We start from the raw sequence: 25,216 nt of genomic DNA on the forward strand, positions 1-25,216 counted from the left end.
TGGGGGGGTTGTTTTGTTTTAATTCCCTTTTTACTCTGTTTCATAGAGGAGTGAAAGTTAGCAGCAAGTGATTAGGTAAAGGATGGCAACAGACATCAGAAATACATAACCACAGTGAAGTCTTCTTAAAAGCAGTTGCTATTAAATTGTTTTTTATCATACTACCAAGGTTCAAAATGTTCTTTTAAAAGGCGTACTTGGTGATTCTTATTGATTTTGACCACTGCTGTTCATTTATCAGTTTAACTGAGTTATGGCTCTTAATCACGTCTTAGTGCTTCAAACTTCTAACCCGAAAAGAAAAAGAGAGAGAAAACTTTGTTACTGGCTTTCTGACAATGGCAGGGAGTGTGTTAAACCAGTGTAAAATTCAATTAAACTGTCTAGCCAGGTTTTTGAAGCTGAAATGCAGACCCTTTCTGTTAAGCTTCTTATTTTCCTGTGACCGACACCGGTGGATGCTGGGTTATGCCAAAACCAACAGGCTGTAAAGTACCTTGTTTCATGCTCCCAACTGATCAATATTTTTATTTTCCAGGCTTGCCCAGAAATCTGGAGGCAGTATCACCTAACGGTGAGTAGAAACACCTTTTTTATTTTCCCCAAGACCTAGCCTATTTACCCTTCTCTGAACTGCTGACCATAAAATACAGACAAGCATCTTCTACTGGAAGATAATAAACATCGGAAGAGTTTTTGCACCAAGAGAGCAATAATATACTTTTTCTCTTCTCCCCTGCCCATTTCTCTATCCTTTATCTTCCTGTTCTTAAAAGATTTGCTTGTTTTTCTGTTACTCACATCATTTAATGACTACATCATGGTATCTCTCAGTCTTCCCAGACTACATTCATTAAGTTAAAGGGAGAAAAGGACTATGCTAGTAGCCATAAAAAATAACAGTAATCCAGTGTCTTTAAAATATTGTATTATCTACAGTCCACAAGCATACGGTCTACAGTATCTTCCATTATCATATTTCTGTCTTTATTGAAATATTTACATACATTTTTTAATAAAGTTAGACAAAGTTTAGTGTATCTTTCATATAGAACAATTCAACTCATATCCTTAAACCCCTTTTGACTTACTCAAAGTATATAAATATCTGCTTGATACCAGTCAAGTTATTCAATTCTCTGGTTTCCTTTTATTGTGATTTTAGGCTAAGTAGAAGCAGAAAACATAGTTTGCTATAGAATAAATTGACTAATATTCAATATTATGAAGTCAGTTTATTTCTAATATTCAGCTTAAGTAATTTCAGTAATTCACCACAGCTCTACATCATTTCTTTTAATATATTAAATATGTTATACTGAGCAAGAGACAACAATAAAAATTACTCTTGTAATTATACAGTTATACAATGTAATTAAAAGCTGTTTCTTAAAGTTTAACGTATTAAAAAGTTTCCTCAACAGGAAGACAGGTAGTGAAAAAAGAAAGGGCAAAGTTTTTACAGAACATGTCTTCTTATTGCTCTGCTCTTATGGAAATCAGAAGTAAATCAATAAGTAGACTCATACTACTAGTATGTCCATCACAAGGCCAAGAAACAAGGAATAATATCAGGTAGTTTGTTTCCACTTTCTTTTATCACTGTTTAATTTCAATTAAAGGGCCTCAGTAGAAAGCTATAATTCCTCAACCATCCCTCAATCCCAAATTGGGCTTGTGAACAAAAAAACAAACAAAAAATACACAAATGTATATATATACACACCCATATATGTGACACATATATGTCATAGATGTAACTTATATGGATACATTATATTTGTGCTTATGTATCAATTTTTTTTATCCTGTCATATTATGGTGAAATCCTTATAGCCTAAACTTGATTGGAATCTAATCATAAATTTATACTTTTAAGATCACTTTTAAAATTGTATAGCAGTTTTTTTATCAGTATTTTTATTAATTAATATCCTAATGGATTTGACATTGCATTTCTTTTCCCTTTTCCCCTAAATTAGAGAATTCCAGTCTTGAAAACTTGCAGTGTGGGAAGTATTATTTTAAAGTCATTCTTCCCATTATTAGCACCTATATTCTTTTATGTAACTGTCATACAAGAATCGAAATTGGTATGTAGTATAACAAAAATATTTGAAGGTTTATTTAATATTGTAGCTTTAAAAAACATAAATTATAAAAAGCATAGTTAGGAAAAATATAAATGAAACAAAATGAATTCCGTTTTGAGGAATTATATTCCATCTATAGGTATAACAGAATGATTTTGAAAAATCCATTTGTCTCAATCTGGAATCCTGATTAATTTTTCAAAATAATATTGTGATAAGTAACACAAATTCATTATTTTCAAGTTTAAATTAATTAGGAATTATGAATTCCATAACGTACTATGCATGGTATAAATGCAAAACTTGTTTTTCTATAAAATAAAATACTTAAATAAGTATATAGGCAATATCCAAATGTGTGCAATTAGGCAATATTTAACCTTGAATAAAAGCGTGATGCGTGGTTAGTTTAGTCATCTTCAGCTCTTTTGTAGGCGATGGACTGCCATCTATTGACTCGTGATAGCCCTCACATGTGTATGTGGCATAAATCACAGCAGTGACCAAGTCATGAAGCCTAGGTTAGAATTGCTACTGTATATTCATTTAAACCAGTCTTCTTAAAACTCTGGAAATTTCTACATTTAATCTTTGATTAATTTCCTTTACTAACCAAGAAGTATCCATTCTCACCAAAAATGAACTGTGCTTTTTGGGGGAGAAATTGGTTAGTGTATTCAGTTTCGAAATGTTTACATTTGAGAACTTTTTAGTTGCTTTTATTTGCCTTCCAATCAGAAAAACTAGAAGGACATTTACACAACCTAAAGTTTAGCAACTGCAATTTAAGGTCTATCCAGGAACCACTTTCTGGTGGCGGGGGGCGGGATGGCCCTATAGGTTGAACACAATATTATTTTTCAAACTCTTCTAGGAAAGGCAGTAAAGTTCATTGATATAAGTGGACTTATGAAATGTTACAAATCAAAAATTTCTTAAAATTCTGAAAGAAAAATATTGAAGAAGAGACACATTCACTATTTTCAGCAATTTCATGAGAGATCATATAAAGCCTCCTTAACAACTTGTATCTAAATGTAATAATATTGTAACCAAACTTGACTAGGCTTCACTACATTAATAAAAATTAAGACCATCATTCTAAAAGATAGTACATGCTAATAAAACTCTAAAACACTACCTGTATCTATCTATCTATCTATCTATATGTATATATATGTGTGTGTGTGTGTGTGTGTGTGTGTGTTGTTTGGCTATGTCAGTTTTCTTGATATATTTTAATAGTTATAACATTGTCATATAATTTAATGACTTTACCAATTTGGAGAGCTGCATGGGAAAAAGAAAATATGATTTTTATTTAGCAATAAAATAATTTTCCCAAATAGTTTATATATTTACCTCCTTCAAAAAATGTTTAGAAAGTTTTTAAAATATTCCATAATATAGCACTGTTCTTGTATTTTAATTTCTGTTACATTTTCAGATTTTGGAAAAGCTTGATTTTGAATATTCTATTTCATCTTTCAAATAACTCAGACTAGATAAAATTTTCCCTCTTTAACTATTCAAGGAGCATCACTTCCTCTATCCCCTGTCATTTCTAGTCTCATTTATATTAAAAATCCTAGGCCAAAATGGCCACCAACAGAGTTTTACAACCAACAGAATTTTTAACTAGAAGAGGCTATAATTTGATGTGCTTTGGACATTTTGTTAATCTTGATTTTAATCTACTTAAAAAAGTAACTAGGAATTTGCTATTTTGGGGTTATATATGTTAAGAACCAAAAGAACAATACGTCTTTTATGTTTAATTTTGCGCTTTTGGATTTCTTTGTGTGCATTGTTAAAATGTGTTACAACCTGCTACCTTCTATTTTAACCAAAAATTTAAGCAGAATGCAAGTGTAACCATTTAGGAAGAATTAAATTTTAAATGTTTCTTTATATATAATGTTTGGAATGCCTGGAATTCACACTTCAAAAAGTAAAATACTTTTTGTATTATTTTTGTATTATTGTAAAATACAATTTGTATTATTGCTGTCAGGAAAAGGAGGAGGAATAGTTTCCTTGCCTTCCTTTCTAGCCCAGGAAAGCTTGTCACCAGAGGTTCCTATTAATTAATAATAGTCTTACCTGAACTAGTTAAATGTCAGAGTATATCTTATGGACCATAATTAAAAATACCATTTCATTTTGCCACTCAGTTTCCTCTCCTTACCTGGAAACATCAGTTTAGAAATGTGTTTTATAGTCCTGAAGAAAGGAATGAAAAAGTGGAATTTGATTGTGAGGCTATCGCTATACAAAAGTATTTTTTCTTTATCCTGGAATTGTGGTGTAACACAATCACAATGGGTGGGTAACAATTTTCTAACTAATACTAAAATGGATTTTTAAAAATAAGTTAAAATGAGGAATAAAGAGTTTCAAAAAGTCATCCTCAAGCCAGAATTTTTCGTTTCATGAGTGAAAAAAATACTCTCTCTCTCTCTCTCTCTCTCAATTAGATATATATTAGAATCCTAAATATCTATCTGAACTCCTTGGCTACATAAACAGAATTGCAAAACCCATAAGAACCCCACACATAGAAGATATCAAGTGATAGAGGGCTGTGTGTGTGTGTGTGTGTGTGTGTGTGTGTGTGTGTCTGTCTAAGAAAACAAAACTAGTTATATACTGTATTTTAAAATGTTAAATAACTCCAGAATAGGGTCAGAACGAGGACTCACTCTGTTTTGGAATTATTTAAATCAACTTTTTCTTGGTACCATTTTTTTGAGGCCTGGCATACAGACTATCCTAAACTAATACTTTTATAAATTCATTTATTTTGGTATTTCAATTCACTTTGCCAACTTCCTCAAGAACTAGCAGTACTCTTGTTTAAATTGTGCTAGATTTCTTCCCCTGTATATCTGGTATCACTATTTTAATGTTTTGATCGGTTAAGTATTGCTCTTGAAATACTGCATCCCTTTCAAATTTTCAGAGATTTAGTTTTCATTAAAAATACCCTTAGTACTAAAACACTACTAAGGTCAATGTAATTGTGCTCTGATGATTCGTAAGGCACATTTTTGTAGTATCTCTGGGTCACTTTCCATTGTAATACTACAAAATAAATCAGGCTGCCTCATGTTTAAAGTTACTTGGTGTAATAAAAAGAATCTGAATAAAAAGAATCTCTAAATAAGCATTGATAACTTACTTTCTAGTATTCTATCAATGACAGATAACAAAGATAGAAAATACATTTGGACAGTGACTAAAATTTTTCAAGATATTTCAAATAGAATTTTTATGTGAATACTTTAATATTTATTTAAATACTGTGTTCTTAAAGAATTTAGTGTCAACATTTTGCTAGTAATTTTTTACTTCAATCTTACCATGTTTTGAATTTATTATGAAAGATAATTACTACATTTACAGAGTAGGTCAACTGATTTTTTCTTATAATCTTTATTTCCACTGGCATGTTGGACCACATTTTGCCAGAACTTATCATTGGAAGCAATTGAAAAATGCAATTTCAAAGCAAATGAAACCTGGAATTATCAATCTCAATAAATGAGATTCATTTAAAAATAAATACAATTTGCCAAATCATCAAAAAGCAATTTTCCAAAGCTTCTATAAAAGGAAGAGGAAGAAAGTGGATGTTGTGAATTATAAATGCTTATGTTATTTTTCCTCTCACAGTGTTTTCTCAGACATTTAGACAATTTGTATACAAACTTATTTTTGAATGGGAGTAGAATAAAATTATGTATACTTAGATATTTATTTCTCTTTATTGAAGCACGTGGGAGAACCTTCATATTTTCTTCTTTCAAATAAATATTGAAGTGTCATCCCCTTCAGAGAGATTCCCAACTTATTTGATTTCCAATACTTTAATGAAAAAAATAATTTATTTTAAATGGGAAATCAATATGGCATGTTTTGAGCACTTTTTTTCCTGTGTTAATATATTTAAATGATATTAGTGCTTTATGACGATAATTCTAATGTAGATTTAAATGTTTCAAATAATCAAGCAATGAAAAGTATGCAGCATTCACACAATTTAGAGAGGATTCATTATAAATGTTTTGGCTTAGAAGCAGCTGTGTTTTTGTCACCTTCTGCATATCTTTAATGTCCTAATCACCCATCATGGTGATTTCTGTTCATTTTTTAGGTAGTACATTTTGCTCAATAATAAACTAATTGAACCAGAAGTTCTACTGTAAGCAGTAACTTCCTTTCTTCATTTGACCCAAAAAAATGTCCCTGTGCTTTTTTGCCTGCCCCTTAGTGGCTGGGGGCAAAGACTAGTTAGTATATTTAGGACTTAATGTATTTACCATTTAAGCTTCAAGTTTTACCTCTGTTTTAAAACCTTAAATACTTGTTGTGATCTTCATTTTCTTACCTGTTAACAAATATTTCTCCTGAGGAGGGAGGATGGTAAAAAGATGGAAAATTACATTTGGAGTCTTTACTACCTTTTCTCTCTTCCCTAGGTACGTTCACCTTTACTTACAAAGGACTTATAGTCAGTCATTATAGGGGCAGTTTCTTCTTGATGCTTAAATTTTGTGGTAATGAAATTCCATTTCGAAGTATTTATAATTTTAGTATACATAGATTTTTAAAATCTTTCTTATCCTTAAAAAGCACATATGTTATTCATATAATCCCAAAGAAAACTACATATTTTTTACTTGCAACTTTACACTTTGAAATAGTGTCCTTATTATGACAAAGTGAATATAAACAGGTAGCCTGAAAATTTTCAAAATTCATGCAGTGCAACACAGCATAGTATCTGACTACATAGTAAATTGTAGTTTAAAAATCTGAAATGTTGAATGGTACCTATTCTTTGTCATGTTAACTACATAGAACAAGCAAAAAAATATTATGGAGAATAAATTTAGCATATTTGAGTGATTCTCTTTCATATGTACTTTGAACAGGTGACTCATGCCATTCCTTAAATAAATATATTTCAGGTGATTGAGCTTGTTATATATAATCTTCTCTGGACATTTCAGTGAAAGAATCAAAGTAAAGTATACTGGACCAATGATATTTTCATTGAAACATTCCTTTTAGTTGTCAGACATGTGAATGACGTGGTAGATCACAGTGATTCCTAACGGGTCTTAAGTATTTAGGAATCACTTAGATACAGTCATGATCAACCGTAACCTTGGTTAATCATTTGAGTAATCTGCAGGAAAAGACTCCTGAAAGAACCCCTGGACTTGTTGACGTGAACAATCTCTCTGAGCTAGTGTTATGCTTCCTGTTATGGTATAAACTACAGTAGTAAACTTAAGGTGAATTAAGTTTATGGTTTTAAAACCTAAATTTCTTAAATGACTTTAAGTTAATGAATTATTGATAAAATCAGTCAAATTTTATCGAAGTTCATTTGCCTTTTGATCCCCACATCCCAGAAAGTCACGAGAGTTATGTGTTTATACATTTGTAAGTATTTTCTTACAGCTATTTTGAGCTCAGCAATGTTCCTCCAAGACCAATAATTCTGGGTTTCTTAGAAATATCATAAATATTGTATGGAGGAAAATGCTCTATGTTTAGAGAGCATTTAACAACAACAACAAAAATTTAATGTCTTTGGAATTAAAATAGTAGAACTTCACCTTAATTGGTGTACCAGTATACTGGGAGATCACATTTCAAAAACAAGAATTATTCCATGGGAATAATCTGCAGAAATCTGCGTTAGCTTTGTAAAAAGAATTCACACGTATGAATCAGATGGTAATAAAGCTATCCCATTTTCATTCCTTTTTTCAAAAATCATATAGCACCAAATCTGTTAGATATATTATAAGGTCTTTATAATTTTGTAATATACCCATGTCTATAAATACTCATTTTACATAAATATTTTTCCTTTACATGTATTTATGGGTTATCCCACATGCCTTTCAGTTAGGGGAACTACATTTTGGATAGTTCCTTAAGTTTGTTTATATGATAAAAATCTCACTTTTGTCTTTCTTGGATCTCTCAACATTTCCTTTATTTATAGTTACACCGTATTTCCTCCTCATTTTACTGAAGTCCTTAGAAAGACATTCTATAAAATGGGGCTGGAAGGACAGACTTATTTCTGAGGAAATGACTAGGGAATGTTTTTTATCATAATACAGGAAAAAGATTGCCAGTTTTGGCATCAGACATAGGTTCAAATCCTGGCTCTTTCATTTACTAGACGTGCAAACCTAGTTAAAATATTTATCTTCTAAAATCCTCAGTTTCTTCATCTGATAAATGGGCATAGTGTTTTCTCAGTTGTTGTAATTATGCAATGAGATTATAAATGGAAAGTACTTGGCACAATACCTAGCACAGAGCCTGTGTTTAACACTGGGTAAGCTCCAATATAGCAAACCCAGAGAGTCCTCACATCTGTAGTGATGACCTCTGGACTAATGGCCCAAACTCAGATTAATGTCTTTTGAGAAGACTGTTGTTTGCCTACGATAAGGAGATTCGTAATGGCCTTTTTACTCGCTGTCTCCTAAAAATGTTTCCTTCTTGTAGTTATTAAAATTTAAATACAAGCAGTGTTTTTTGTTAATGAAATTATTTACCTCAGTTTTTATTTTCTAATTATTTATGCTTGTCTTCTTTTCTAGAAACGTAGGTGAGTAACTTTTAATTAAATATGTCAAACAAATTGTTTTCTTAATTTGAGTTGCTTAAAAGTCATAAAGACATTTAAGAGTAAATCACAAAAATCTTTAGGCTACTGCTTCTCCTAATGAAAATGTACTGCAAACTATGTACTATATAAGGATACGATGGTATCATTTTGAAAAATATATTAAGTTAATAAATGTGTAATTCTTAAGTGGTAAACTTCAGTTTCATCTGAATATAGTTATCATAAGCAAATGAAATTACATAAATCTTTGCTTCCTCTGTAAATAATGAGAATAATATGAAATTGAATAATTCTCACACATACACCAGTTATAATAGTTTCTGCTAAGGGTAGAGGGTTTATGTTAATCAGATGAGGAATGAAACAAATAGCATATTAGTTTTTTACACTTCAGGTAAAGCTGTTTCATGCCTTCACATGATTGGTGCCAGAAACTAGCCTGATTTCACAGGAGAATGTTGAAGTTGGGCAATTGTTTTGCAGACTCCCACACATACTCGTATGGAGGTCCAGCAAAAAAGACAACACAAAATTAAACACTTTCTCAGTGCATGGGATTTGTATGCTTTCAAAGAGTATTCCTATTCTGTTTGTTCTTTATTTTAAGACAAGCAGGAACTAAGATGGAGCATATTGTAAACGCGAAAAAGCACTACTTCCCCCTTTTTAAACTGGTCCTTACAGCTGTGGAATTCCCAGCCTTTGTGACTGATGGTTAAGAGCATTTTTCAGTAGAATAAGCAGCGTTGGGGTGTGGGGACGGGGAGTGCTGTGTGTTGTAAGTCATGTGGAGTTATGGTAAAAATGAAAATCTTGGAGTTTTATTTGGGTTCCCTGTGTATTAGCTAATAAATGGAATAAAGCTACGGTTCTGTTACTCTACAATTTTTCGGTGATGGTTTATGTACAATTGTATGCAAAATACATAAGCAGATTTGAATAGGTTAAGAACTTCATATGGTCGGAAGATGTATATTAATGTGGTTTCTGTGTTTTATAGTTCACCCCAGTGAACATTCAGATAAAAAAATATCCATGGATTCACACATGTATGTGTTCTTTTCTGTCCCTTCCCCCCACATCCTGTCTCCACATCTCTCTCATCCCTCCACCGTGCATCAAAGCTTGTGGTCCTTTCCATCCATGTACTAAAAGGTTCTTTGTAAACCAGGCCATTTGTCCATCATTGTTTGGGGTCCAAACAGTGGTAAGATACCCTGTCACCGATCCCGCGTGCTATGAATGGCAGCTCCTCTCCGGACAATTGGCGGAGGGGCCGAGAAATATTCCTGAGAGGATTATTTAACCTTTCAATTTAGAGGGCACAAAGCCTGGCTGATTAATGAACTTTCTGATGGGCGCCGATAAGCGGATCTATTTCTTTATTTCCCCCAAAAGTGATTCCTTCTCCTGTCCATATTACTATAATCTTAAACATAAAATGTGGCAAATAGATTAAAAAGCAGCACTAAAGAGTTTATCTGGCTGGCAAACTGAAGGAGCTAAATTAAAATTGGTAATGACAGCAGTGGCTCAGCCTCATATATGGTTTTTAAATGCACTGTGTATTTTGAAGAGACTTATTCTCCAGCGCGCCTGGTAATGACTGCTTTTGGTACACAGTCTGGGGCTGGCTTCTGTTATCCCCACCCCGCGCCCCCCCCCCCAAAAAAAATGAGTTGTGTTATCTGGATGGCTGCAGACACATACGCATCCCCCTTTCTCACTGCATGGGCAGACAAGGTCGATAGCATTACAAGGTATTTGTGGCAGTGCTTGTTTCAGTTTTCAGAGCTGCCAGTTTCCAGGCGGATTTGAATTACAAAAGAAGAAGCTGGCATGAAAATTGAAAGGTTTTATCGGCTGGTCTGAAGCCTCATAGCACATTGCTTATTTATGCAGTCCATTTGCACCAGGAAATATAAAAAGGAAATACATTTTTAAAATAAGGCCATAAAGACCCAGATATGTTTAAGATGGCAAATAAAATATAGATACCTATAATATCTTTCCAGGAAATGATTTTCACTTAATGTTGCACTTTGCTTCAGAAGAGCGTTTATGTTGCTGTCATAAATTTGTGCGTTTGTGTCACTATGTAGGTAGTCTCTGGGGATTAAGAAGGAAGCCTTTGCTAACTTACTTTAAAATTAAAATAGACGAGGGATAACTCTGCAGTTTGAGAGCTACATTGGAAATATTTAAATAGGGTGGTAAATTAAACTTAAACTAACATTTTTGCATTCCATGTAAAATTAGCCATGGCCCAGTGAATAAATGCCACTACCTTTGGAGAAAATTGGGATGCGTTTTTAAGCCATGAAGATTTGGAGCATTCAGGGAGTGAATTACTGTGATCCGTACTGTCTTGCATATGTTCATTGTTCTCGCTTCCTGAGGTTTTCTTTTTTTGTGTTGGTTTGGGGGGGGGCGAGGCAGAGAATCTCATTTATAAAACAAAATCATAAATTAGTAAGTTTAATGGCTTGTTTTTATAAAACTTGTGTTTCATTTCTTTTAGTCTTCAAATATATTTTCTTTTAGATGTTGCCTTAGACTTAATGTTGTTAATACAGAATCTTTTCACTACTGATAGTTACACCAACAATTTACCTCTATGTGTATTACTTGAGCGTAGCTTTGACTTGCTAAAAAAGATACACTCATGCAATCCCTTACACTCTTGGCTACATAAAATGAAGATATAAGTATACAGATATACAATACTGCAAGGCCTTGAATAATTAATGGTCTTACCACTGGTCGTGTTCAATCTAGAACCCACTGGATTGTAAAAGTTAGGAGTATCTGAAAAAGGGGTACGGAGGAAATTACGTGTATATAGAAAATAACAAATCAATAAAGCGACGCTCTTTATTCTGCTGTAATTCAAATGAACACTGTTTTAGAATCTGTTTTCCAATAAAGCAAATTACTCTCAGCTTAACTATGAGAGATACCATTTTTTGCAATTTTCATTTTCACCAGTGTCTGGTACCTTTTTCATGTTTTCATGACCTGGACTAATTACTTCATGTAGTCTTTCTTTAACAGAGAAAATATCAAAAGCATGCACGTCTGCTGCATGCTAATGATGTGCTGTACATTTTTTCATGAATTTTCATAAGGATTTTTTTCTACGTAGCATGTGTGGCTTAATGATGTAATCACCCGATAGACTAGAAAATGCTCCAAAGGAGACGTTCCGGTCTGTTGTGTACATAATACATGTTTCAAAAATCTGCCTAATTAAGGAATTACCTGATGGATTGGGAGTCTGTTGGGTACATGACATCGTTTTTTTAACACATAGAAAATACAGGTATGTCATTATATATGGTGCTTTTAATGGCATTTTTAGAATGTAGGAGAAATTAGTGGCAATGTCCCCTAGAATACAATTGAATTCTTTTTTTCACTGAGAAAAAAAAATACAGGCTTAAAGAACTTCATAAAGGAAGCTTTGTTTTAAAATAATTTCAAGGCATTTCACTTGGGGTGAAAATGCCTCCCAGTATTCCTCACAGGGAGGTAATACTGTGAATATTTGCCAGAATGCTGTGTGAGTGGAAGGCTTTGTCGGAAACCATGGTTGGAATAGACGTGAGGTTCAGATCCCCAGGTCTGAAGACTCAGCCCAGAAAAACACCGAAAAGGTAGGGCAGCATCATTTGGATCTTTGGTCATAGAAGATCATCATTTTTGCCTTCTCATGGACTCAGCTTTGCTTCAGTTCACTGCAAAACTGCCCGACTTTTACATTTCTTCCTTTAATTCATTTAGGCCGTAGATGTGATTTTTCTTGACTATGTACTGGTTCATTTCTGTTGGCGTTTATGTTATAAACGTTATCAAAGGAAAGGGACAGCATCCATTCTTTTTTCCCTTCCTACTCTTTGTAAAACCCAACTACTTAGAAAACAATATCTGATCTCTAGAGTAGGCAGTAAAAATAATATCTTTAAACAAGAAAAGAAGTATATTTTTAATTCAAATTTTTATTCTGCTTAAATGCCAAATTCATACCATTAGGTCCCTTCTTCAACTAATGGTCTTTGACTTTGATGCCAAGGTTTTGGTTTGGGGTAACATTTTTCTTGAGAAATTCTTTTTGATTACTTGGGTTGGATTTTTTTTTTAAATACATGAATATTGGGGGAGGCCTGTGCTATTAGTGAGTTTATTGAAAGAATAACTTGATTGAAAATACTTTGAAAGAATAAGGTTCTCAAGTATGAAAAGCATCTGGATTTAAGAGGTGTAAGCACAAATGTAACTTGTTCAGAAAGACGAGCTAAGCTCAGCACTTTACTCAGTACTTTACTTCACATTACATTTATTTGGTCGTGAATACATTTACCAGAGGTACTTACTGTATTTGCTTTTTAATATATGTTTATATAACAAATTGGATTAGTAAATAAAAACATAGTCTGGTCTTTAAGCATATGTGTGACTATAAAAATAAGTCCATTTTTTGGTCACGAGAATAGAAAATTCTCTTTAATTAGTGAAATTGATTGTATATCCTATATAGTAATGAGCTTTCACAAGATGCAAGCCCTCATTGGATCAAAGTCAGTTTCGATAAGGGCAGTTCAAGGTCACAGAGGGAGATGCCCAGCAGGTTCATTTGCATAAAAAATTACTGTTAGAAAAAGGACACTGAGGCAGCTCTGGCGTTTTGATCTCTTGGCCTTTGTCATGGAGATTCCTACTAGTGAAGGGAGTAAGGCCAGTGTCCCAGATAATGATTAACTGTTTTAATGGCATTCATTCATTCATTCCGCACTAACTACTCATGCAGAAAAAAGGGTTATGTAAAATGACATTAGAAGAAAATCATTTGTAATCGTTGCATCGGGCTGCACTTTGAGGAGACATTAGGAGTAAATCCGTGGTGTGGTAGGCTTTTGCTTTATCTTCTGATATTTACTGAGTTTACTGGTGCATGAAAAGCTTTCAGCAAGAATAGCAGATGGGACGGACCTTTCATAGGTAATGCTATCCACCAGGTTATTGCTTCTATATATGGATAGTAAAGTAATCTCTAAGATATCACCCTACAAATACAGATTATTTAAATGTCTGTAACAAAAAAATAATAATAATAAAGAAAAAGAGCTGCTTTCATAAAGAGTTCATTTGGTATCTATTAGGTGAAAGTCTTTAGATAAATTTTTAACTTAAAAAAAAGTTCGAAAGAGCTACATTTGTTCCCTGCCCTTAACTTTCCATCAGTACAGATACGTGTGACAGAACACTAAACTTAGAGCTAATCAGTCGACACATTCTACTTTAAATTGGACCTTTACTGTTAATTAAAAATAAAGACATGCTCCAAGGCAGAAGTATTGAGTCACAAATTTATATTTCTAACACTTTAAATAGCTGTAAGATTTTTGTTAGATCATAGTATGAAAACTTGTCCACTGGAAATCATTATTGAGTTTTCAGAACTGTATTCTCATACAGAAATGTTCTCTAATTAGGCAAGATCTAGGCTGATTTCATTCCTATTAAGTCCTAGCACATGGTAGTTATTAAAATGAGAGTGTGTAGATAGCGTTTGTCATGTCATTTACTAATTAATTATTGTGAAACAGTTTAGAACTTCATAGCACACTATACATACTGTTGCTATTTTTATTAGTAATAATGGAAGTTTTTAACCAGTGACATTATTCAGATGAACGAACATCCCAATGTCTACACTTCATCCAGGGTCATAAATGAGCAGTGGGGCTGAAGTTAAGGCTTTTTAAATGAGATTACTTTCAAAATAAAGTAAGTGTCAACATGGAACATGCTTTCCAAATTAAAAAGGATCTCTTTATCCCTGGTACTGTAAGACTGAATTCCTATTCTCCGTATTACTAACTCCTTCCCGATTCTGCTAGAGTATGTACCACACTCTCAGTGTAGGGGACACACTTAGGGGAGGCTTTTTAACAGATTAAAGAATAATTTTACAGATTGTCCTTTAGTGACTCAGATGTACGGAATGCTCATTATGGACCATGCACTTTACATGTGCGTTACCTCGTTATTAATCTTTACTGAACTACTCCACGCCTGGCCCTGTTCCAGGATGTAGGGTACAGCAGGGAGCAGGGAGAGTCACATTACCACACAACTCTCCAGTGATTCATTGCCATCCTCTTTCTCAGAGGAAAGGCCGCCTTCAGTTAACACTGCCAGTTCTCCTGATCCCCTTTCCCTATTTCTCCTTCTGTACTAAACTGGTTCTTTATTGTGTTTATTATCTGCCTCCCCATTGCTAGCATGTAAGGTGCATGAGGGCAGGGTTCTTTGTTTGTCTACTGTGTACCCGTGTGCCAACAGTCTAGAATAAGTGGTGTCAAACCGTGGCCCACAGGTCACATCTGGTCCACTGCCTGTTTTTGTATGGCCCACAGGAAAGAATGGTTTTCACATTTTTAAATGGTTAAAAAAAAAAAAAAAAAAAAAAAAGAATATTTTGCAACACTTAAAAATTGCATAAAATTCAAAATTCAGTGTCTGTAAATAAAGTTTTATGGGAACACTGCCAGGCACATCTGTTTACAGATTATCTGTGGCTGCTTTTCATGCTCAGGGGCAGAGCTATGACACAGGCCGTATGGCCCACCGAGCTAAAATATTTACTATCTGGCTCTTTACTGGAAAAGTTTGCCAGCATCTGACCTAGAACACAGCAAGTGTTCAATAAATAGGTAGTAAATGAGTTAAACACTGCAAAATTGAAATGAGTTGAAATGAGTTATGCAGCCAATAGAATTGTTTAAAGTAGATATGAACACCCAAAACCTCTGCTACTGATTGAGAACACAGAGCAAAAGCCTTACGGAATTCCTCTGACTTCATTGCCTAAGGATGAGGAAATTACAGGTAGTCCCAATACTGTTCCATCTGCCTATATCACTCTTCCTCCAGATAAACATGGCGCACTCCTTCCCCTCTTGGCTTAAATGTCATCTGCTTAGTAAGACCTTCCTGACCACCCTATTGAAAACAGCTAAGCTCTCTCCCACTGGTGCCCCTATCCTGCTACACTCCTTTAAAAAAAAAAAAAAAATACTCCATGACACTTTTCACATCAGACTCCCTGTGGTCTGTACTCCGAAGGAGAAGCCAGAATTGCTGTGGGGGTACAGGTGGCCACTCCCGTGAGAAAGTCCCTACTTGTGTCTACACCAATCAAGTCAAGTTCCAGTGTCTGGATATCCCTGCAATTTGATTCTTACCAGTTCTCCCCCCTCCCCCATCATTACTTCCTGATTCATCTTGTCCTTTTCCATAGGATTTGAGCCAATGGAATCTCTTATTCCAGTGGAATAAACATAGCATATTTTCTTTCTCATGAATGAATCTGGAACTCTTGCTTCAGAGATAAATTGCCATATATTTGCACAAACAAATAGAAAAATTTATAAACATAGATCAGTTTTTCAGAGAACATTTATTATTTGGAAGTGTGGCTTGTTCTTTTTATCATCGGTTACAGTCTGCTGATAGTTGCCACCTAGTTATTGAGCAACTACCCTTCGCTTCAGACTACCTTCTCATGCCACTTAAAGCCCACGCTCTTCACCCTGGTTTATAAAGCCCTAAGTGATCTGATCCCTGTCCATCTCTAGCACCTCTTCTCCTGCTTTTCCTTCACCCACTACACGTCCAAGTTTACAGGTACTTTTCACTGCTGCTCATCCTGTTCACTCTGGTCCTTTCAGCCTCCACTATTAAGCAGATTACTTTCAGATCTAATCTGCGGACATGTGTTCCCTAAGCTTTAATCTTACATAGATAACTGCGTGATGGATATCTCCACCCAGATACCCAAAATCCAAGCCAGACTTCATCTTTCCCTCTACGTTGGCTCCTTCTTTTGCTACCTTTTCTGAATCGATGGTTGGCACAACTATATATTCACACAATTCCCCCAAATTAGAAGCCTGGAAAGCATCCTAATTTCTCCTTTCCCTCATTCCCTGTATGTCTTCAATGTTCGAGTGATGCCAGTCTTATATCCTAATGTATTTCCCAAATCTGTCCCCTTTTCCTTATCCCTGTCACTCTTGTAGGTTAAGCCCTCCTCCCCGCACCCAGAATCCCTAACGGCCCCCTCCTTGGTCTTTCTCCCGGCATTTAACCTGCTCCTGCTCATACTCACCCTCCTTAGAGCTACAAGCCAAAATAGCTTTTCCAAAATACTATTCTGACTATTCTGCTCCTATACTTAAAACCTTACCCGTACACTGGGTCAAGCCCAAGCTCCTTAACACGACTTCCTAAGGCCCTCCATTTTTTGACCCTGCTCTCTCCAGCCTCATTTCCCACTACACCTGGTCATGCATCTTCTACTTTGTCGGCGCGAGTGCTCTTTCTTAGTTGCGTGCCATTGTTTATTGCTGTCCCCTCTACCAAAGATCCTTTGTTTGACTTACATCTAATTCTTGGAGAGTAAATTTAAATTGTGTACTTCCAGGGAAGCTGAGCCAGACTTCCTTCACCCGTCCAGTGGTGAATGTCCCTCACCACTTCATTAATACCTGTACATGCTTCTGTCACTGTGTTTACACTGTTCTGTCATTATCTATTTACATGTCTGTCATGTTCTACTAGCCTGTTATTCTTTTCTATCTGATACCTAATACTTAAGACAGTAATGGGTGCAATGCCGAATGGAATGAGGAGTCAGGAAGCAAACATCGATGTTAAGAATAAAAGAATGGTGATTATGTTACATAGTTTAATACACAGAGTCGTCTGAATGTGGGGGTCTCCACACTAAACCCTAGGAGGCAGTATTTCTAAGGACTCTTACCGAAAAAGAGCGGTTTTAGAAAGAATGAGATTTTACTTTTCTTCTAACATTGAATAAACACTCACAAATGTTTATGTTATAGACCAAACCTGGGCCACCCAAAAAGCCGAAGACCCCTTCCGGACAATCAACCTTAGCGTTTTGCTACAATTGCGGTCAAGGAGGCCATTATGGACATGTAAGTCTGAGTGGCCTTTGAGTATAAAGCATTCTGTTGTGCAGGGAGTGGTTGCTGAAAGATGAGTTCAAAAAGAGTATACTTCTGGGCCGGCCCAGTGGTTCAGGTGGTTGGAGCGCCATGCTCCTAAAGCCAAGGTCACCGGTTCGATTCCCACATGGGCCACTGAGTTGTGCCCTCTACAGCTAAGATTGTGAACAACAGCTCTCCCTGGAGCTGGGCTGCCACCGGCTACCGTGTGCTGCCAGGGCCAGTGAGAGCTGCTGTGAATGGTCGACCAATGACTGGCGACCGACTGCCTCAGCCGGGGGGATCACAAGGCTCATAATACCAGCATGGGCCAGGGAGCTGTGTCCTACACAACTAGACTGAGAAACCACGGCTTGAACCGGAGGGGGCGGGGGGGAGGTGGAAGAAGGGGGGAGAGAAAAAAAGAAAACATATCATGGTGGTAAATGATACATGCTAAATGGGTATGTGTCGCAGGTCAGGATAAACAAAGCCTGCTACAGGGGGCAAGGTTCACACCAAGCATGTGACAGTGGGAACTAGCAGCTGAGGGAGGCCAGAGTCGGGAGAGCAGGGAGCTGTCCTGGAGTGATGAAGAGAAGAATGATCCCCTCTTGAGCGGGGGAAGCAAAGAGAAGAGATGGTTCCTTTGGGGTGTTTCAAAATCACCTAGGAGCATTTTCAAACTAGATGCAACCCACCACCACGCTGCTCCCCACCATAAGAACCAACTGCCCTCATGAGCAGTGAAAATTGAGTTAAAATAAGCTTATAAACCACTTATGCGGAGGGAAAAAAGCTGAGGGCTAACAGTTTACACCCACATTTACAAATGTGAAGGGAAAATAGAAAGGAGGAGCACTTGATGGAAAGTTGTTGAAGAGACAGGCAAGCAACGGTCTAATACAACATATATGTAGTGGGGATCCCCCTGCCCCCCAGCCATTGCTGTTCACTCTGACTGGGGGAGGGTTTGGCAAGGAAGATTGAAAAAAGATACAGGTTTCAGAAAAGAAAATCCAAGTCTGAAAAACTAGAGTGTAAACACGAGTGGGTGTCGGGCTGAGCGATCCTCCCAGTGTCCCAGCACAGGTGTCAGTGAGGTGGGGCTCCTCTCGAATGACAGTGGTCCATAATCTTGCAAAAAGGCCATCTGAAAAGTGTGTCCTTGTGCCATCCTAATTTCAAATGCAATTTTCAGGAATGCACAGAAAGGCGGATGTTGAACCAGACGTTTCCAACATCTCCATTCATCTACTACTATGATGACAAATACGAAATTCGGGAGAGAGAACAGAGAATAAAGCGAAAAGTGAAAGGTATGTTATTAGACTTCTTGTCAGACACCTTTGTGGTAGTTCCTAAGTTTCTTTTTTGCCCCCTGTCTTTGCCTCCTCTGAGGATCATTGGTTAGCACAGAAAATATTTTTAATAATTACCATAGAAACTGGAACTTTCTTGACCTCCAGACATCAAGTGCCCATTTCAGAAATGCTGCGTTGTAATCTATTCACAATAAACGTTTTTCTAACGTAATGATCATTAAGAAAATGTCCAGAAAATACTTCTATCCCTATATACACGAAGAGTTTTTAAAGGCTTCTTTGAGATTTTTCTATTTGACTAGCGATTGTTTTTCCACTTTGTATATCTCTAGTATTTTTTGGAAAGAAAGGCTTTACCTGCTTTACCTGGAGCTTCCTAGAAATCATTTCTTACGGGCCACAGGTACTCAGAGCTCCAGGCCCACGGATACCTCTGGGGTTTCTTTATTTACTGTTGCGGACATGAAGTTCTTTCTCACCCAGTTGCCTTTCTCCACCTCTGCTCCTCTTTGTGATGTGCTTTAAGATGGTTTACTAACTTATGTTTCTTGCTTTTCTTGCTTTCGGGACAAAACAGTTATGTGTTTTCCTAGTTGACCTATACACATGGTCGACTCTTTTGGCTTTTTTGTTTTTCTTTTCTAGGCTCTTTTTAAAAGATTAAAAAGAAATGCACCAAAATGTCATCTCTGGATTAAAGGATTATGGGTGCTTCTATTTTATTTTCTTTATACTTTTTTATATTCCCCAAGTTTTCTATAATGAGTGTTTGTAAGTCTTATAATCAGAGAAAAACCATTTGTTTTCGTTTTTAACTAGTTATATTGACAGCTCTGTGGCACACATCTACTTTGAGGTTTGCTATGATCCATTGGAATTTTTATTTTATTTTCGCTCTATATTCTAAAAATTTTTTTCCCCTCTAAATATACTACTTTGCACTTCATTTCATGGGGCATGGGGGATGGCACTTCTTTAATCTTTGAATGTTCTGTTGACATGTTAGTTTTCATCCTTCATTGTAACCTCATCTCCCACCTATCCTGTCAGAATCAGTAGCCTCAGACACTTGAAGTAAGAGTGCCAAGTCCTGACAAAATATAATATAACATCAGATCTGGCCCTAAAACCTCTAGGATACACATGTGTGCACTTGTGTGCTCTCTCTCCAAACCAGCAATTTCTGCCCTGGAAGAATAATCTGTCCAGTTTGGCATCCACCTGTAAGTACGGTGGCCAGACTTCATCTTCAGAGGGTAATTGAAATGTCACTTGAGACTGTCAAAAGGACATTTTATGTATCTTGCTTCACCTTATCGTCAATGGCTGTCCCTTGAATTGGTCAGACATGACGTTCTTCACAAAGCGAAGATGATTACTGCTTTCACTGGTCCTCGTTCGCATTGTTTAATCTAGTTAAATTGTATCAAACAGAATAAATAGCATTGGCCTTCTGAATGTTTTCCATTTTTAGCAATCAATAATATAGGACTAAACCACACAATTTTTAGTACCTGATTTTTACCTTTGTAAGGGCTCTTTGGAATGTCATATGATTAATGCATTTATTAATAAATGTCTGGCTTCCCTCTTTGCTAAGTTATTTACAGACCTATGAAAGCTGTAAGTGGACTGTCTAGCTGCAGAATATGCAGAAATACTTTTATATTTTCCAGAACTCCAGAAAAGGGGGTATTTTCCAAGGCAGTTCAAGAGGCCTCATGTGGAAGCAACAAATCAGAGGTCTCACCACAATATGAGGAAGAGCCAGGCCTCCTGGAGAAACAACAGATGGCCTCACGAAAAGAAAGAAACCCAAAAAGAATCGATGAGCAGGAACAATAGAGAGCGGGAAAAGCACAGGAAGGCTGACAGGTGTCATGACGTGGATGAGGACTTTCCCAGGGGCCCAAAAATTCACTCTTCTCCCGACACTTGCAGAACCCAGGAGCCTCACAGACGCTTCCAGCAGTCGCGTCATCACAAGCCAAGAGAAGAAAAGCTGCCCAAAGAGGGCAGGCGGGGCAAGCATAAGAAAAAGGAGAGGTCCTTGGAAGATGATGACAGTGACAATTTATTTCTTATTAAGCAGAGGAAAAAAAAGTCTAAACTGTGAGACAGTTTCTGATTTGGCTTTCCAGCATTTCTCTGGTCTTACGACATTCAGGCAATATTTTTATTATCTGTGATTAAATAAAGTGCGTTTTTTTGGTTTGGGTTGTTTTCGTCTCAGCCACATGGAGAGCTCCTGAGCAAAGACCATTGGAAATGCTGTGTCCAACGGGTTACTCGGGAAGAAAAGAGAAAGATACACTTCGATTCCCTCCGTTTCAGTCCACCATTTTTCTTCAGAATTTTAGAGCTAGAAAGAATTAATCATTTCAAGAGAATTTTTAAAAAATACTTCGGAGACATACAAGCTCATTAAGTGTAATTCATCTGTACTATGGTTATGTAAATTAAATCTTGCAGCAAGATAAGCCTAACAGAACTATGAGACATTCATCGATCTTTTTCAGCAATTTGTAACTTTTCTTTTTGTAACATTGGAAAGGGTAACAGCTGTAAACGTTAAGTGCAGTGTTTCCTGCTTCAGAAGCTGGTGTCAGAATCCTCCCTTGGTCAGAGCACCACAGGCTGGAAAATGAAGGTGGCATCATTGAAGCCCTGGAGGGGTAGGGAATAGGACTGTAACAAAATGCCAGTAAGGAATCCATCCAGTGTAAATGTCGCGAGATAGATTTCCTGAAGTAAGTGAAAAAGAGGTCATCAAAAAATTAACGTAATCACAATGATACAGGTTTTACCATCTTTACAGCCACACTTCAAGAAGACTGTCACTCAGCTATATAGAGATAAATGTTGCCCAACTTAAAAAATTGTTTTGTTTTTAACTGCAAAGCTGGACAAAGCTGTCCAGAAATTTTTGTACTTGTGAATCTTTTGTACTTATCAAAGCCTAATGTTAGAATAAAAAAATAAATAAAATCTCTGAAGTAGGGTAAATAAATGTGTCTGATATGTAAAAAGATAAAGACAGTTTGGGTGACCGAGGGCATACTTGGGTTGGACAAGTGACTAAAGTTATAAAATCTCCATAAACAGGGGTTAAAAAATGCCGTTGTTGACCACGCACAAGTTCTATGCCAGAATAAAATGAGATGGAATCAGTTAACTGGGACAGTTTTATAGTGTTAGATTCTTAAATGTGTTTTTTTTCCTTTGTGAAGTACACAAATGCTGTATATCTGGTAAGATCAGCCCTCTTACCTTTTGGGGGCAAAGGGAGAATCTCACTTCCCGAATCTGCTTTCGTGTAAGTTGTCAGTCCACAGTCTGTAGTCCACAGCTGCCCGGTGGCTGCCCAGCTTTTAGCTAAGTGTAAGGGCTCATTGTGTTGGTGCTGGCTTCCTAACATTAGCGGGGATTGTTTTGACCCTAAGTTAAGTGACCAGATCCTTTTAACATCCTGCTAAAAGTTCCAGCTGGCTTCCTAGAGTGGTACACCTCAGATAATAGGCATTATTCCTCAGTAGGACCTGGGCCAAGTGTGGCTTATTACTGATGTGGTGGGAGTGGCATTCCGTCTCATCCAAGGGCACCTGCATTCAGGGCAGAAATGGGACTGCCATGCTGTAGCGTCCATCACACATAGAAGGTTGTTTGGAGGAAGAAAGAAAGAAAGCTCTTTTTCTATTTGTTTCTGCACATTCTCTTATTTTTCCTCCCCACTTTTATTCTTTTATTACACAAACATTTTGTTCTGGGGTGTAACTTACCCTTCAGGTTTATGCATTGATATGCCGAAAGGCGAGGCGACTGAGCTCGTTTACTTGTGGGCATTAGGATGGTCAGGAAAGACTAAACACAGAGGAGCCTCTCCTCCATTTCTTCTTCATTGGCCCTGGCGCCTGGCTTTTACAGCAAGTGTTCAGTACAAGTCAGTCAGTCTGCGCACACACTAACTTTCTATACAAGAATGGGGCGTTGAAAATATAGAGAGATTTCACAATCAAAGACTTTAAGTGCATATGTACAATTAAGAGAGGAAAAGCAGATGTCCCAAACCATAAAGACCCGTGTATTTGCTAGGACTGAGAAGACGCTAAACATCTATTGCCTCTGACCCCACTTTGATTAGAAGCAGCTTGAGTGACTCTTTTCCTGGATTCTAGCTTGGTTCACATTTAACATTCTTAGGAGAGAAACCATCTCGCGTTCTCTCAATGGAAAGCCCTTTGTCGACCGTGCTATTGGGAGTACCTGTTATTTCAGAACCATGCTATTACCAGTGCCTATTATCAGCTCTTTATTTTTATGTTACACAAGGAGTACATATTCATTTTAAGGGAGAAAATATTTTTTAGTACATAAATCATACCTGATTCTTCTACGCAAAGATATGGTAAAAATTTTTTAGTGTCTATCCTTCCAGACGTTTTTCTATACATATATATACATTGTTTTGTAACCTGTTTTTCGACTTAAGAGTGAAAAATCTTTCTGATCAAATATATGTCTACCTTATCATTTGTAATGGCTACATGATATCCTTTAATATATCTATACGATAATTTATTTAATCATCTCCCTGGTGTTTCTAATTTTCATTAATTTTTTTAAAATCCTCTGTACAAATCGTATCTTCTCCACTTATTTCATTGTGATAAAATAGAACTTGTGGGTCAAAAAACATGCATATATTTCATGCAAGTTTTAATACATATTGCCAAATTACATTCTGGGCATTTTATGAGAGTTTTCATCTCCCTACTCTCAAAATGACATGGAGTATTTGTATTCCTTTTTCTCTTTGCCATTCTGATGGGCAAAGAAACATTATTTGTTAATGCTGCAGTGAAAAGATGGATATGGGCTGTGTTTGTGTACGGGGAAACAGTTAACAATATATCAATAATCTGTTGATAAAGATAAGGTTCCTTCTCATAGGAAACGACTAAAAATTCTTCTGCCAACAAAAGATCACATACAAAATAAGACAGCCTATAATTCCTTCATAGATCTCTTGATCTCTTGATCTTATCATCTTTGGTTTTCACAACTTTGAGGATGCTGTTGGCATCTAATAAGTAGAAGCCAGAGATATTGCTAAAATCCTACAATGCACAAGACAATCCCTCAGAAGAAAGAATTACCCAGCCCAAAATGTCAGTTGTGCCGAGGTTGATCAACCCTAATTGAAAACCCAACCCATTTCTCAAAAGGAATTTTCACTAGGGGTGGGGGGGTGGGGTTCAGGCTGCCCTCCACATCAGACAGGACGTGTCCTTATTTTATAAGGCTTAGATTTTATCAGACTGCTGGTGTTTGAGAGTTTGGTGGGACATCCCGTTCATCTTAAATAAGGACCACTACTTCCACGGCATGAAGATCTACAGACCATTTGGACCCCTTTGTGGAGGGACAGGGCCGCTGGAGACAGGGATGTTATTTACTAGTATAACCAGGAAGCATGGATACAAATGCTAGAGCAGCAGGCTGGGTGTTAGCTCTGCGGAGGTAAATACAGAAAAGTGGTGTGAGAACAAAGGGAGTCAGCTGCAGAGAGAAGCGGGAGTTGGAAACTATCCAATGAGACATCTGATTGGTTAAGAATGGCATTAGGTTGTGGGAGCTGTGACCAGGACCCAGGTTCAGCACACGCTCCTAGGGAGTGGGGTTAACATTTCAAAGAAGGACCAACTGAGACATGGTTTGTTATCCATGCCATGACAAGAATCATGTGATGAAGCTGTTTTATAGTTGCTCTACCCAGAGAGAACAACTAAATTCTGGTGTATTTCATGTATATTTAATATACACAATGGACATTGTACATACGCATTCTAACAACTGTGAAATAAATCACTTCTTAAAGTGATTTAGTAGGAAGTGTTTCCAAGAAAACCCAGTAAGGGAGTGGAGAAGTGACAGGGAAGAAAAGAAAGATTCCACACTGGTTGCTTTATCAAGTCAAGTCCCACAGAGGGCAGCTTTTGAACTCCTCAAGGAGCGCTAGAGACAGTGTAGGCCACACGTCAAAGTTGCCCTGATTGGACCAAAGGAGTGTGAGTGTGTGTGTGTGCGCGCGCGCGCGCGCGTGCGCGCGCCTTTTTTTGT

General features: G+C 36.6%; 1 protein-coding gene across 3 annotated transcripts in view; it reads left to right on the forward strand.

Annotated features, from left to right (window-relative positions):
- The window catches only part of ZCCHC7 (zinc finger CCHC-type containing 7), a 193,372-nt gene extending 169,999 nt beyond the window's left edge, over positions 1-23,373 (forward strand). For all 3 annotated transcript variants that reach the window (XM_033123836.1, XM_033123837.1, XM_033123838.1), the window contains exons 6-9: positions 539-574; positions 17,667-17,762; positions 18,973-19,090; positions 20,773-23,373. In XM_033123836.1, the coding sequence (XP_032979727.1) occupies positions 539-574; positions 17,667-17,762; positions 18,973-19,090; positions 20,773-21,212 (690 nt within the window). In that variant the 3' untranslated portion in view covers positions 21,213-23,373. The remainder of the gene's footprint in view (positions 1-538; positions 575-17,666; positions 17,763-18,972; positions 19,091-20,772) is intronic.
- The last annotated feature ends 1,843 nt before the right edge of the window (positions 23,374-25,216 follow it).

Source organism: Rhinolophus ferrumequinum, chromosome 12, assembly GCF_004115265.2.
Source record: "Rhinolophus ferrumequinum isolate MPI-CBG mRhiFer1 chromosome 12, mRhiFer1_v1.p, whole genome shotgun sequence".
In the NCBI taxonomy this organism is placed as follows: Eukaryota; Metazoa; Chordata; class Mammalia; order Chiroptera; family Rhinolophidae; genus Rhinolophus; species Rhinolophus ferrumequinum.